Source organism: Phocoena phocoena, chromosome 17 (assembly GCF_963924675.1).
Source record: "Phocoena phocoena chromosome 17, mPhoPho1.1, whole genome shotgun sequence".
In the NCBI taxonomy this organism is placed as follows: domain Eukaryota; kingdom Metazoa; phylum Chordata; class Mammalia; order Artiodactyla; family Phocoenidae; genus Phocoena; species Phocoena phocoena.
Window position 1 is genome coordinate 41513188 of NC_089235.1, and position 15346 is coordinate 41528533.

Consider the following 15346-nt stretch of genomic DNA (forward strand, 5'->3'; position numbering starts at 1 on the left):
TCAGTTACTCCTTTTTTGCTAAGGACAGAGTCAGTGCTCTAAAGAGTATTACTTAAATCATTGTTGTCTTAACTGTAAACTTTGTTGGGATAAGAATTTTCATTATCAGGTTAAAAAAATTTTTACCATGAAATTTTCCCCCATCATGATTATAGAGTGAGGCAAAAGCCTGGGTTTAAAAACTAATTTGGTATCTTGCCATACTTAAGATTCATACCTTTCCTCTGAATTGTCCCTTACGAGTTGCTTTATTTTTTCTTGTTCCCCTTTAGTACTTTCTCCCTGGAATATTCTCTATTTATTCTCTACGAGTGATTTCTAAACGCTCACTTTTTATATCCTGTTTCTTTTATTTTTTTAAGTTTTTTTGTTGTTGTTGTTTGTTTTTTTGATGTAGACCATTTTATAAAGTCTTTATTGAATTTGTTACAATATTGCTTCTTTCTGTCTTATGTTTTGGTTTTTTGGCTGTGAGGCATGCTCCCCAACCAGGGATCGAACCCACACTCCCTGCATTGGAAGGCGAAGTCTTAACCACTGGACCACCAGGGAAGTCCCTCCTGTTTCTTTTACACTTAGGATATTTTGTAACTGTTTCAGTCTTTTTTTATGAGTTACGCCCCATGGGCCCTGCTCAGGTTTTAAATATGATGATTTAAGATGTGCTTCTTCTCCATCCTCCCATCGTAGAATATAATGTGTAATATTATGAGCTCATTATGAACGTTACTGATTGTTGTCTGAAACTGTACTGTGGTGATAGGATTCTAATACCAATTCCAGTGTGTGTGGCGGTGGGTTGGTGTCCCTGCACCAACAAGCAAGTTGAACACCAGCTGGGTGTCCTACAGTGCTACTCGATTCTGACACTGTCTACCTGGAGATAGCATCAGATTCCACAGGTTAAGTCCCACAAGGCTGCTGCTGCCCCCGCTGCAGATGCCAATCCCAAGTCCAGGGTGTCACCTGTGCTTCTGACCGACCGGCTATAAATCCTCCTTGGGTTTCATTAATTTGTTAGAACAGCTCACAGGACTCAGGAAACCAGTTTGCTCACTAGATGACTGAGAATATTAATCAAAAGCCAGATGAAGAGATGCGTAGGGTAAAGTCTGTGGGAAGGGGCGAGCAGCGTCCATGCCCTCTCCAGGCACGTCACTCTCCCCAGATCTCCACGCGCTCACCAACCCAGAAGCTTTCTAAACCCTATCCTTTCAGTTTCCTATGGAAGTTTCATTACGTTGGTATGATTGATTAAATCTTTGGCCATTGATTCAACCGCCAGAGCTCAGGGGGTGTGGGACTGAGGCTTCCTACCCTCTAATCCCATTGTTGGCTTCACTGACCCCCATCCTGAGCGGCTTCCCAAAAGTCACCTCATTAACATAACAAAAGACACTTCTCACTGTCATCACTTAGGAACTTCCAAGGAGTTTAGGATTCTGTTCCAGAAAGGGAACAAAGACCAAGTACTTACTTCTTATAAATCACAGTATCACACAGGGCAAGTCCTTTAGGCCTTCCAAAACGTTGGCAGTGGAATTTCATTCTGTATTTTTGTGGGTTCTGCTGGTAGCATAATGATCCAACCAGTAAAACCATGATTCTGAATCCTTCAGGGAATGGATTGTTCTAGATAGCCAAGTTATTTGGCAGCTGAATTTAGCTCTCTAACCACTCAAGCTTTTAGATGAAATTTTACCTTTATTTTATTTTTGTTATTATTATTATTTTTCTTTAGTGAAAACCTTTCAAGACATGAAAACCTCTGTCTTAGTATAGGCCTCTATAATAGGATACCGTAGACTGAGCGGCTTAAAACAGCAGAAGGTTCATTCTGTGGCAGAATTCTTCCCCAGCTGTGAACCTGTGAAATCAAGCAAGTTCCGTGCTTACAGAACACAGTCGTGGGCCAGGCACAGAGTAGGCATTCCCATTCCCAAAGGAAGAAACAGGAAAGAAGGAAGTGGTGACAAGCCCCAGGCAAGTCCAAAACGTAGGAAGGCAAACTCTAGGAGATCTCTCTCTAGGAGATCTCTCGAGAGTAATCCTCTTCAGCTTGATGCTCTGCCTTCCAGACCCACTGGAGCAGTAGTCTGCCTCCACAGCTTTCCCAGTGGGGGTCGAATCCCCAGGGCTCCGGTCCCCTGGCCCAACAGAGCCGGGTGTTGGTCTTGCCCTTTGAAACCAAGGTGGAGGCAGTCCTCCTCCCCTCCCCCCATGGCCCTGTGGTGGAAATGACAGCCCGGATGACCTCTGAGCCACCTTGGAGTCCTTCTTCCTATGTCTTAAAGGATAGCAAATGTTCACAGTCAGGTAGCTCTATGGTTTGGCCCTGTAGGGTCCAGGAGGTCCAACAGTCTTCAGCTTCAGGGTTAGAATTTCAACATACGAATTTTGGGGGGGACGCAGACCTTCAGTGCCCAGCACCTGCATACCTTATGCAGGTATGACCAACAGAGTTTGGCCTTGCCACAATGATGAAAGTTCTGATAATGAAAGTTCTGATTGGAGTATGAAGATAAAATATTCAAAATATAGACAGGTCATGGAATGAAGGGGGATTGGTCGCTATGGCATTCTCTTTCTAGGAAAAGTCCCCAGTGTTGAAAAGCTTTTCTAGCTATTTGCCAACTTTCTTTTTCCTACCACTTCCTTCACATAAAATCTCAGGGTTTTAGGTTTAGGGAGAGCTTAGACCTTATGGAGCCCATCCTTTCTTTCAAGGGTGCTGTGCTGTAGTGCAACTTAAGTGGCCACTTGGGGCATCAAGCCTCACACACACTGAGAATACCAGAGGCTATGGGTGGTCCCCCTGAGCTCTAGAACCTGGCCTTACAAAGATGGAGTAAGAATACAGCCCAGAAAAAGGAGATGGTGAGCTGCATCTCAGATTTGATACCAACACAAGGTCTATGGCCACCAGAGTCCCCAGGGAAGGTGAGTAGGTGACAGTTCAGGTAGTGGTCACCGTCTCCCCCCTCAGCCTTCTACCTTCCGTATCCTGTGAAGTTCTGCTGCTTACTTCCCGGCCATCACTTGATGCCATGAACATTATTGTTCTGTGCCCTCTATTCCTATTTCTCATCTTGTCTGTGCCCTACCATCCTTTTTTAAATTTTTGGTTTTAAATCAGTCAGTCAGAACATAGTACGTGTGCAGGAAACTGATCAATCCAAAGGTGTGTGTGTTCTTCAAGCCTCCAGCTTTCCTTGGCTGTGTGTTAACTGTTTCCTAGTTCTTCACAGCTTCAAAGGTTTCTTTTCTGCTTTTTGAAAAATTTAAACTTGCTATTTCTGAGAGCCATTTTGGAAGTTTGAGGATTCTCAGAGATCAGTCTCTCCATAGCCATGATTTTTTACAGATATCCCTTCTGTGGAGCTTTGGCAGGAGCTGGGCTTTGGGGCTTCATTAGCAGCTATTTTTCGTAAGGTTCCAAAAGCCCTGAAGGTTGGGGGATTAAATCTGTTGGACATGACATTTTGCATGATTTCTGCTGATTTGTCCTCTTCTTCCTTCATGAAGACATCTAATCTTCAATATCCACTTACCTGGCTGAGTCTCTCATGATGGGACTGGGCTTTTGTTTTCCTCGTGGAAAGATAAAAGTTGTTTGTTTTATGCTTTTCTTATCCTGGCTGCCCGGACCTTGTGATACACACAAAGTGGGGAGGACCCACAGGGCTCATGTAGTTCAGTCTGCTCCGTTTACGGCTCAGGAAGCTGAACCCAAGGCCATCAGTCACCGCTGAGCTGCCACCCGGCCTCTGATGCCGGCCTGATGTTACGGCTCTGGCTCCCACACATTGCTGTACTCGGCGGAGTCCTGGCCTTTTCTCATATGAGGCCCATCATGAGGTGTTTCGTCTCTGTCTTCTACATGTTTCTATCTCCCTGTGCTGTTTCTTCTCTCTGTCAGTCTCTGGCTTTTCTTTTTCCCAGGAGCGCAGTCTTAGGGCCTGAGTTGGCCCGTGCCTAGTGTGCTTTGGACCTCACGCCCAGCAGCGGTGGTTGTGCCTTTGCTCCTCTGGAGCCCAAATGTCAGCCCACAGATTGAGCTGAACCTTCCGCCACCAAAATCAAGGGCTCAGATTTAGAAAAGGACAAAGTCCATTCAGCATTCTGTGCAGGAAGGATAAGGACGTTAGGGAAGCAGTGCTTGGAGGGACTGTCTTGCAGCCACGTGTACAAGGCAAACACAGTGTCAGCCTTGTTCTCTAAGGAGCCATTTGCTCACACTTTACATCAGATTAGTAAAACTGTAAGTTTTCCACATTAAAGAATGCTGTTATTGAATATTTTTTAAATTGGGGGTGGCCTTGGAGGGCGCCGTAGATTTGATGGGGGAGCTGGCAGGCACTGGGAAAGGGTACTCCTGGGCATGTGGATGCCCCCCCCCCCCCCCCGCCCCAGCTGGCATTCAGACTACAGCCTTTTCAGGAGCCATGATGCTAGGTGGATGCTTCACCGAGTGGAACGGACACGACTCTTCTTGTTCCGATCTCGTCACCTTCTCTTCCTCTCTCCCCACCCTTGGCACAAATTCTCAAATTAAGTAATGGAATGAATGGGAGCAATGGAGCCCAGCATTTGCCTTGTCCTTGAAAGGCAGTTTTGGGGAAGTGCCCGCAGTGGATGGCATTCCCAGAATGGCTCTGTTTTGGCACCTTCAAACGCATTTATCCTTGACCTAGTAAAGGCTGCCCTGAATGTTTAAGTATAGGCCTAAGTTTGGTTGTGTCCATATGTCTCGTATGTCTGTGAGTTTACATACGCTCTCTGTGTGCTAGAATCGATCAATTCGTACAGGAGGGGCCCTCTGGTTCTTTTTGTACAGAGTCTAGATAGCAAAGAAGGCCCTTGACTTTCTCTATGAGGTTTATAACAGGATGCTTTTGGCCACAAGTAATAGGAAACCCCTTTCAAAATGGCTTAAAGGATAAATAAAATGTTTGCTTTCTTACATTACAAGAAGTTCTGAGATAGAGTGGTTCAGGGTTGACTAATTCAGCAGCTCAGTGACGCGTGAAGACCCAGGTTCTTCACCTGTTTCTGCTCCACCGTCTTCAGCAAGATGCCTGTGCTTTGCTGCCCTCGTGGTCTTGGGACAGCTGCTGCACTGCTGAAGTGTAGTCACAGACAGTGTCCAACAGAAGAGGAGGTCACGTCTTCCCATGCATCTTTTTAAGAGTGAAGAGGCCTTTTCTAGAAAGCCCCCAGCACACTTGCCCTCACTCCTCTTTGATGAGGCTTAGGCTACATGCCTCTGCTCCAAGCAGACCTGAGGACAGGCGTTTACAGTGGCTGGAGGACATCAGAGGCACATCATAGATCTCTAGTAGATCTTCACTGACTGAAAGAATAAAAGAGAAACAGGATAACCTCCATTGGCTTAGAATTTACCCCTGAGTTACATGGGGGAGGAGTGGAGACTCAGAATTTCATTTGACAGTCAACAGAGTGAGTGGCGGGGTGAGGTCTAGAGTTCCTTCCTTCCTTCAGTCCTACAAACAGACATGGAGAGGGACCCTGAGGGGAGACCTCGGAGGGAGAGGGTCAGTTACCTACGCCCACTTCTTTCCTGCTGTCTTCTCTCCCATTCTCTCTCTCTTGGTTCCCTTGAAAAAAATATTTTAAGTTCCACGTCTACCTCCTTATAGCAACTGACACTCAAGTGTAAGTGTAATTTTAACTATGCCACTGTGTCATTGGAGTGTAATTACAATTGCATCACTCTGTCACTGGAGTGAAATTTAGAAGCCTGTTGCATCTCCAGCTGGCTGTGAGATTTCTTTCAACAGGTGACTTCTGTGTGCTTTTCCAGCTCCTGAGGGCCTCCATGGACTCTTCCTGCCCTTCCCCCCACACACACCCCGACCCAAACCACCACAGCCTTACCCTGTACCCCCAGTGCCCGGCCCAGAGTGGCCTCTCAATCAATATATGTTGAATTAAGAATGAATCTGCCAGGAGAAAAGTTCACAGATTAGCCCTCTCTTTTCCTTTCCTCATCTGCAAGAGTAGCACCATTCAGCACTTCTTCAAGGTATTTTGAAGAGAGTGAGATAACTAATATTTCTTGGTTTTCCTGCGTTTATCCTTCCCTTTCTCCTTCGGCCTCTTCTGATTTCTCTGAGCTGAGATAGAGCGAATCACATCTCCTTGAGGCATGAAGGTGATAAAAATGAGGGAAAAAAAGGTACTATGTCCCCCCATTCTCTGTCTCCCACTCCACTACTTTGTCTTGTAGAAAAATTCTTTCTTAGGTTTGAAATTTGCTTAGAGATAATTTTATTCACCTTTTCTAGGTTTTTCCTAGAGGAATTTAAACTTTCAAATCATACAAATCAAATATCTCATGATTTTATTTGTCAGTTATATCACATAAAGCTGAAAAAGAGTTAATAAAGAGAAGAGGCAGACTGAGAGGACCCACAGGCACAGACGTGCAGCTGCGAAGATGCAGCTTCTGACTTTGGTTAAAAGGATCCTGCCTCCCAAGGGTTGATCCCTTATTGAACTCCTTATTCGTGGATATGACAATAGGTTGCTGGCTAGTCAAGCTGTGATCTTATGTTTTGACTTCAGAGGAAGTGTTTTAAATGCTTGCTTTCTCAAGGCAAAGTCGTTTGGTTTCTATTTTCTTTTGAAATAAAACTTGCTCTTAATATCTGATTGGAAATGATGTATTCTAGACATAGGGACTGATGAGAAAGTAAAACATGTAATTTTTCAATGTGCCTTGTAAGAAAACCACCTTTGTAAATAAAACCAGCACTTGTTTCTCCATCACCACCCTGAGACACCTCCCCCATCTCTCCTGCATAACTGAACTGAAGACCCAGACTCTTCCAGGCAGCTTTTACCAAATAAGAAATAAAGTATAGACAAGAAGCCCACTGTCAGATGGGTCACTCCTACTGATGTCCTGGCCATAACACTGGTCAGAGGAAGACCACCGAGAAAATAGTTTGCTGGGGAATAAGACCTGTGGGAAGGTACCGGGATGAGGTAAATGTTCCAGGAAGGCTATACTCACCTGGGCAGGTGGATGCTGTAGGAGGCTTTCAGGGTGACTTGACCAGAGTAATCAAGTGTGGGTGACCTGGTGAGCATAAGTATCAAGGCTTCTCATACAGGAAAACGCCAGCCTCATCCTTGATATTTTAAAAAGCAAAATAGTATTTTCAGCAATATTATTGTCTTTGATGGTGAAGAGGCTACTCTTTGTGAGTAAAGCTACAGGCATGTACTTCTGGAAATACTACATGAAAGCATTCAGAATTTCTTCTCAGAAAGAAGAGGACAGATTGGATGACTGAAGTAAGGCCTGGATTGGGTTTTAAAGTTAGCAACTGTAAGGTCACCTAACATTCCAGGGCCTTATCTTGCCTTTTGTAGGCAAAAGGGCCCAGTGGTCTGTTCTCACCCCCTGGTTCAGGACAGAGCTCCTTGGTGCTCTGCTGTCTGTCCTGAAACCCACCACCGCATCAGATTTCTGAAGCCTTCCTCAGATCAAATGCAAGGCAGAAAGGACTTTTTTTTAAATTGTATTTTATGCGAAACATTTATGAAGTAAACACTGATGATGTATAAATGGGATATTAGAGAAGAGAGGGAACAATTCAATAGCAGCAAGTCAAGATGAGCCTTTAAAAAGCCAAACTGCAGTGCAGTAAGATGAAAATTCTCTTTCCAGGCCCAGGAACGTGTGTCTGTCTCTGGAATCACAGCCGGACAGAGAGGAATACCTTGGGCTGAAGTAGTTACCTGTTAGGTTAAGGAGAGCTTAAGGCCCCATCAACCCCAAATTCCTCAACCACTCTATCCTCTTATTTACTCTGGAGCACACTGCTTAGGGTTAGATATAAGAAAGGGCCGAGGGCTTCTCTGGTGGCGCAGTGGTTGAGAGTCCGCCTGCCGATGCAGGGGACACGGGTTTGTGCCCCGGTCTGGGAAGATCCCACATGCCGCGGAGCGGCTGGGCCCGTGAGCCGTGGCCGCTGAGCCTGCGCGTCCACAACGGGAGAGGCCACAGCAGTGAGAGGCCCGCGTACGGCAAAAAAAAAAAAGAAAGGGCCAAGTTCTGTTTTCCAAAGACTGCTCTTAAAGTAATCAAAGGCCGACGAAGACTTTGGAGGCCTTTCTACTGGTGGACTGTGATGCGCGGGAACGCGTATCAGTTCCCTGCCTTCTCCCTCACCTTGCTTATCAAGTCCACGTCGCGGCAGCGCTAAACACCACTCACTAGCTTGCCTCTCTCTTGCCCCTCTCCTGGCCCAGAGACAGTCCTGGCTCAGCCCGTCAACTCCTCCCCTCCCCCCTCCCCCTCCCAAGCTGGCCCCGTTCTGACAGTTGATGGGAAGGTGCACACGGGCTCTCAGACCTGGAGTCCTGTGAGCCGTGTGGCCCTGGGTGAGTTCCTTACGCCCCAGTGTCTTTATCTATAAAATGGGAATGATGGTGGTCCTCTCACCACCCCACTGCCAAGTACCGATTGGGCATGGAATTCTGTTGCAAGCCAAATAATCATAAAATTTCAGAGTTTCACCTTGTAAGAAGAAGTCATAGAGAAAGCTGGGGTCCCACGTTATGTCTGAGGGGTTAATTCAATGGTTTGGATGGTCATACAGAGTGAAGTAAGTCAGAAAGAGAAAAACAAATACCGTATGCTAACACATATATATGGAATCTAAAAAAAAAAAAGGTTCTGAAGAACCTAGGGGCAGGATGGGAATAAAGACGCAGATGTAGAGAATGGACTTGAGGACACGGGGAGGGGGAAGGGTAAGCTGGGACGCAGTGAGAGAGTGGCATGGACATATATACACTACCAACTGTAAAATAGACAGCTAGTGGGAAGCAGCGTAGCACAGGGAGATCAGCTCAGTGCTTTGTGACCACCTAGAGGGGTGGGATAGGGAGGGTGGGAGGGAGATGCAAGAGGGAGGAGATAATGAGGATATATGGACATGTATAGCTGATTCACTTTGTTAAAGAGCAGAAACTAACACACCATTGCAAAGCAATTATACTCCAATAAAGATGTTAAAAAAAAAAAGTAGTTTGGATGAAGTAATCCTTGCAAACCAAACTGCTACCATAAGACAAGTCATTCCTGGTGACAAGTCAAGCTATTAAAATTACTTAAAAGAAGACAAATGTAGCCATCAGTTTTCCAATAACTTGTGAAGAAATTTAACCAGGTTATGTTACCTGGGAGGGGATTCTGGTTTCTATGCTTTGCTGTGCCTTTTTTGAGAAAACAGCTGATTAAAAAGAATACAGGTATCCCGTGCTGTCTGAGCCTTTGCTGTCAGACCTCAGAAATCGAACAGACACAGATAAACTTTCAGAAAAATCCCTCACTTATCTGAGCTCTCTCAACTTGCCATCCAAAACTCAGACACCATATTATTTTGGATAAAGTATAGTCCCTCAAACTTAACTCATCTTCTGATCTCTCCTCATTTAAACTCAGAAACTGAATCGATTTGGAGGGTGGAGGTACTTGTAACTGATATTACTAAAATGAACTTGATTCATCCAAAGAAAGCAGTTAGAATGTTTCAGTGTGCTTTTTTTTTTGCGGTACGCGGGCCTCTCACTGCTGTGGCCTCTCCCGCTGCGGAGCACAGGCTCTGGACGCGCAGGCTCAGTGGCCATGGCTCACAGGCCCAGCCGCTCCGCGGCATGTGGGATCTTCCCGGACCGGGGCACGAACACGTGTCCCCTGCATCGGCAGGCGGACTCTCAACCACTGCGCCACCAGGGAAGCCCTCAGTGTGGTCTTTTTAAGAAGAGATGGGCCCTTCAGAATGAGTCCCAGGATAAAATTTACAATGTAATGTTTGCTGCAGAGAGGATTCCTGGTCATAAGCAACAGAAGCTGTGATGGACTGACTGGCTGGAGGAATCCTAGGAGGGCTAGGAAACCAGGCCCGAGGCTAAGCTTCTAGGAGCTGGCGGCACATCACCCAGGCCTGGTCTAATGAGTGAGCCTTGGCTACAGTCTGTCCCACCATCACGTGTACAGAGAACTCTAAATGGAACTGCCTCTGCCACAGTCGCCAGTGCCACCTTCATCAGTGTGAGGAGTGCCACCTCACACTAGTGTCCCTGCTGGCCTGGGCCAAGGGGAGGGGAGAGCTCTGCACACTTACCTCCACTGTCACCCGCTCCTGATGCTGTCTGGCGTGGGTGCGACGAAAGGACCAGGACCCGCTTATAAGGAAGCTGTGCAGCAAGCTCTGACATCTCTTCTGGAGATATGGGATCACAATGCTAGAAATCCTCCAAGTGCAGGAAGGCGTGGGCAGCCCCAAATAGGTCAGGTGCCCTCTAGGACAATGGTCAATATTTGCGAGCTGTAACCCTGCAGTTGGTGGTAAATCAGTTTAACAGATCAAGGCCCAGCTTACTTGCGTTCATCTTCTATTATTTTTTTTAATGAAATAAAATAGAAGACAGAGTATTGTTGTATCACTTGTAGTAAGAGTAAATTTCATCCCGTGAAACTTTGGTTTCCCTCCCGTGGAATCTGCATCTGTGTATCTGAGCTAGTCAAAGGTATTTTGTTACCACAGGACATGATCAAAAGCTCCTGCATCAGCGTGTTCCACTGCTCCAAGGGTTTGCTTTCAGTGTCACTCCCCATTGCACTTGTTTTCCAGGCACCGTATTTCTCTCTTTTACTGTCAGAGCCCCTCAGTGTCTGCCCTCTTTCTCTCTCTCTCTCTCTCTCTCTCTCACACACACACACACACACACACACACACACACACACACACACTCTCTCTCTCTCACACACACACACGATGTCCAGTAGCTCCTGGGGGATTGTGAGGTTTCTTGTTAATGTCCAGTAAGTATTACATACAGTTAAAGGCTGGCCTGGTGACCTACTCGCTGTTGTAACATTGTGTCCACGGGAAATTATGATCTGAGTTAAGCTTAAAAAAAAAAAAAAAAGCCTCTGTTGAGATTGATGCCTGTTACAATTGTGGGGAATGGTTGTTACGATGTGGATGAACATTTCAACTTAGACTTTGACCCCAGAGTATTTATGTAGAAAAAAAAAATTAACAGTGGAGAGCTTTTTTTAACCCTTTATCTCTGTGGAGATCAGCATCACTGTCTTTATTTTAGTCTTGGTTTGAAAGCAGTCTGTCTGACCTTGTAATGTTATCTCTGCAGGTCCGTTTACTCGACCTCATCCGGCCTTGTGGCGAATGGTTTTCGGTGAGTTACCCATTAGTCGGTTTAAAAATCCATTCTACTTGAAGCAAATCTTTTTCTGTATATTATAGCAGTTTTCCTTACCACCCTACTGTAAAACTTAATAACTTTTTACTTTTTGGTGTTCCTGATATCAATTTTTTATTAAAATGCTCTGCCACAAAAAAGTGCTGGTGACAGCTGAAATTCTCATACACGTGAACTGTTTCAAGCCCCCACCCCTACCCCTGTCACCACCCCGCCCCCACGCTGTTGTCTGTTAATGCACGGGATTTGACACGAGGGAATGTGGCTTGTTCTTCCTGACGTTGCTATTCGCTGGTGCAAGCTCACGTGCATCGTATGAGCACGTTTGTCTCATCAGCATCCAGGAGGGACTGAAACCCCAGCAAACTCCCCAGTGTCGTGAATGAGAAAGAGCTTAGAAAAAGAGAAGTCTTAGCAAAGAGCCCTGATTTGAACTAAGGTTTAGTGATAAGCATCTCATATAAATGTTGGATCTCTTATGGTTACTTGATTTCTAGTCCAAAGAGTAAAACCACCTGAGTGGATTTAAAGCATATCTTCAGAACTTCAGATATTGGCTTCATCTTACCTAAATAATCATCAAATAAGTTATACAAGGTTCAGAAAAGTTAATCTTATGCAAAAGGACCGAAAAATGGACATTTGGCTCAAGTTTGTTTATTTTTCACCCTTCAGAGATTATAGGCAAATCTCTTTGAATTTAGTAATGAATCTTGGTCGTTCGCTCAGCAGGCGTTCACCAAGTCCTTCTGCGTGGGTGGCTGCTCTGGCCCGGAGGCTGCAGGTGGAGGGGCCCCCGGCAGGGAGGGCAGCTATAGCAAACACACTGTGAAACAAATCAAAAAATAGCTGATGTCACGAAGCGCTAGGAAGTTTATTAAAACCACAAGAGGCAATAGTGACTAAGTAGCTGCTTTCGCTTTCAGGTGAGGGGTGGCTTGAAGAAGGTGTGCGTAAGAAACCCGCCTGGAAAGAAGGATCCAGGCAAAGATGCGGGGAGGAAGGCCAGGCTAAGGCAAGACTGCCAAAGTGGTCCCCAGCTAGAAGAGGCTTGGTGTGTCCCCAGTCAGTGTGGCCGGAGGGTAGCAGGCCTGGGAGTAGTGAGAGAGGCAGAGTTGGGCACAGATGGGACCCCACACAGCTTGTGAAGGGCAGGAGGAAGTCATGGGAGGATTTTTTTTTTTTTTTTTTTTTTTTTGCAGAGAAGTGCATGATTCATTTACATTTCTTAAAAGATAGTCCTGGGTGCATTATACTTATAGCTCATGGACTTAATATTGCTGCTTGAAGTTATGTCCTTTTTAGCTAGTTGGCTACACCTAAGTTTTTCAGATTTCAAATGGTCCATCATAAGTAATGAGCAGTTTTATTTCTTCCCTGGGATCATGGAACACTTGGATAACCTGATGAGAACTATAGACCCTTTCGCAGTACACACGTGCTCTCTCACACACACACACACACACACACACACACACAGAGAGTTCTGTGTATTATATCCGGGGCTTCAGCGATGTTGAAGACCAACTGTGAACTCTAAGTTAACAGCCTTCTGCTCCACAAACACCTTCTTTCTGTCTTAAAATAATTATTTCAGAAGGATGTAGTGGGGGGTGTTTGAAGTGAAAATCTGTAAAAGTAGCTGGTACATAATATATAAGAAGGTAATCATATAAGCTTGCCTAAAAACACATGAGCGCTGGGCCCCGGGATGCATGACTGAGTCAGTCGTGCTACTCTCAGGCCCCCCGAGCTCCCCGAGGACCGGGAGAGGCCCCTTCTGAAGAAGGCCTGTGCTACAGCCGCTATGGAGAATTTCAGCCACAGACATTCTCTCCTCTAGAGCAGCTCCCTGGGAACTGGTGCCAGCCCACTTTGGAGGGGGTACTGAGGTCCAAGGTCATTTGTATCACAGCATCTAGATGTCCTACATACGCATTTTCATTCTAGCAGGAAAAGGAGTGACAAAGCCACTGGTGGCTGGTTCTCAAGTCTTTATAAAATGTATTTACAGGCTTTTGCCTTCTTAAATTAGATTACTAACTGTCTTTTCTAAATGATATGGGGTGATTATTAGGGTACCAATTACGACATGATGTGACAGTGATGTGATGCCCCCAGGGACTGAGGTGGGGTGTAAGATGGGGATGAGTGACCCTGGGCCACCTCTTGCCTCCACACCTGTCTGTCCCTACCCCAAACTGGCCTGTCTGCCTGGCTTCGCCCATCTCCGGTCTACTCGCCACCCAGTGACCAGAGTCCACTTCCTGAAATGTTACCTACATCATCTTATTTCCCCATTTGAAATCTGTCAGGTGCTCCTTCTTTCCTTTTTGTTTTTGCAGTACGCGGGCCTCTCACCGTTGTGGCCTCTCCCATTGAGGAGCACAGGCTCCGGACGCACAGGCTCAGCAGCCATGGCTCACGGGCCCAGCCGCTCCATGGCATGTGGGATCTTCCCGGACTGGGGCACGAACCCGTGTCCCCTGCATCGGCAGGCAGACTCTCACCCACTGCGCCACCAGGGAAGCCCAGGTGCTCCTTCTTTGACTTAAGATCAAGCCTGCAGTCTTCGCCGTGGCCCCGAGCCCTGACCGTCGCTTCATAGCCGCCTTGCTCCGTGCCCCTCTTTGCCAGCACCCAGCCATGTGCTGGCTCCTAGACCTCATTGTAGGGACCTGTCTGCTCGCCTCTGCCTGCCTGAAGGCCACGTCTACTCCTCCACGCTCTCGCCCATGGTCTGAGAGCATCGGCATCCTCTTCTCAGAAAGGGTTACTGACGACTCCTCCCGGTCTGAACTAGGACCATATGTCAGACTCTCATCAAAGGAAAGACCAGGGCTTCCCTTGGTGGCGCAGTGGTTGAGAGTCCGCCTGCCGGTGCAGGGGACGCGGGTTCGTGCCCCGGTCCGGGAAGATCCCACATGCCATGGAGCGGCTGGGCCCGTGAGCCATGGCTGCTGAGCCTGTGCGTCGGGAGCCTGTGCTCCGCAACGGGAGAGGCCACAGCAGTGAGAGGCCCGCGTACCGCAAAAAAAAAGGAAAGACCAGCAGCTTGTCACGGGGGTCTCCACAGCCCATGTTACAGCACCAGTGTGTGCTTTGGGCCATGAGCAATTTGAGCCCGGTGTGTGTTGTGCGTCTGACACTGGCTCTCTCCCCGACTTGAGGATGTTTCTGTTTCCCTCAGGGCTCAGCGTGCTCTACTTCCTGTTCCTGGTGTTCCTGCTCTTCCTGAACTTTGAGCAGGTTAAATCCCTGATGTACTGGCTAGATCCGAACCTTCGATACGCCACAAGGGAAGCAGATATCATGGTACGTACTTGTCTGCTGTGTCTTAGAGAAACTGGTTGACTCTTGGGTATAGCAGGTAATTGACTTCACATTTTAAATTGGTCCTTCTCCATATTTACTACGTAGGTATCTAAACACCAGGACTCTGGGCAGGTTGGTGCCGTGCGTGGTTCCATGAATGGTACAGTCCAGGGAAATGAATCCTCTCTTGGCCCAAAGGGGGTGGTAGGAATATGTGAATATTATCAGCCGGCAGCCGTGGGTGGGAATTGAGCCTCTGACACTTGTAAGCTGTAGGACCTTGGGCTACGAACTTATAGCCTATTCCCTCTTTTGTAAAGTGAAATAATATTTATTTTCAATATTAAATTATTAAATTTATTAAATATTAAATTAATTAAATATAATATTTAAATATTATAATAAATTTAAATATAAATTATATATAATAAATTTAAATATAAATAAATTAATTTAAATATAAATTAAATATAATATTTAAATATTAAAATAAATTTAAATATAAATTAAATTAATTAAATATTTATTAATAAAATTAAATATTAAATTTATTATTAAATTAAATAATATTTAATTTAATAATAAAGTGAAAAACTTATCTTGGAAGTTTATTGTGAGCTAAACGAAGGCCTAACGTGATGCCTCGCACACACCAGGTCCTCTGATGGCAGCTGCACTGCTGTGTCCGTGTCACCCTTGACCCCTCTGCTCCCTGACCCCAGCCCTGATGCTGTGACTCTTCCCACCTGCTTGCCATGAAGGTGCC

General features: G+C 46.1%; 1 protein-coding gene across 1 annotated transcript in view; it reads left to right on the plus strand.

The window, feature by feature from the left end:
* Window positions 1-15346, plus strand: part of PTDSS1 (phosphatidylserine synthase 1) — a 64399-nt gene that overhangs the window by 12145 nt on the left and 36908 nt on the right. Inside the window, exons 3-4 of the mRNA XM_065895219.1 lie at window positions 11197-11241; window positions 14456-14580. Coding sequence (XP_065751291.1) covers window positions 11197-11241; window positions 14456-14580 — 170 coding nt within the window. The remainder of the gene's footprint in view (window positions 1-11196; window positions 11242-14455; window positions 14581-15346) is intronic.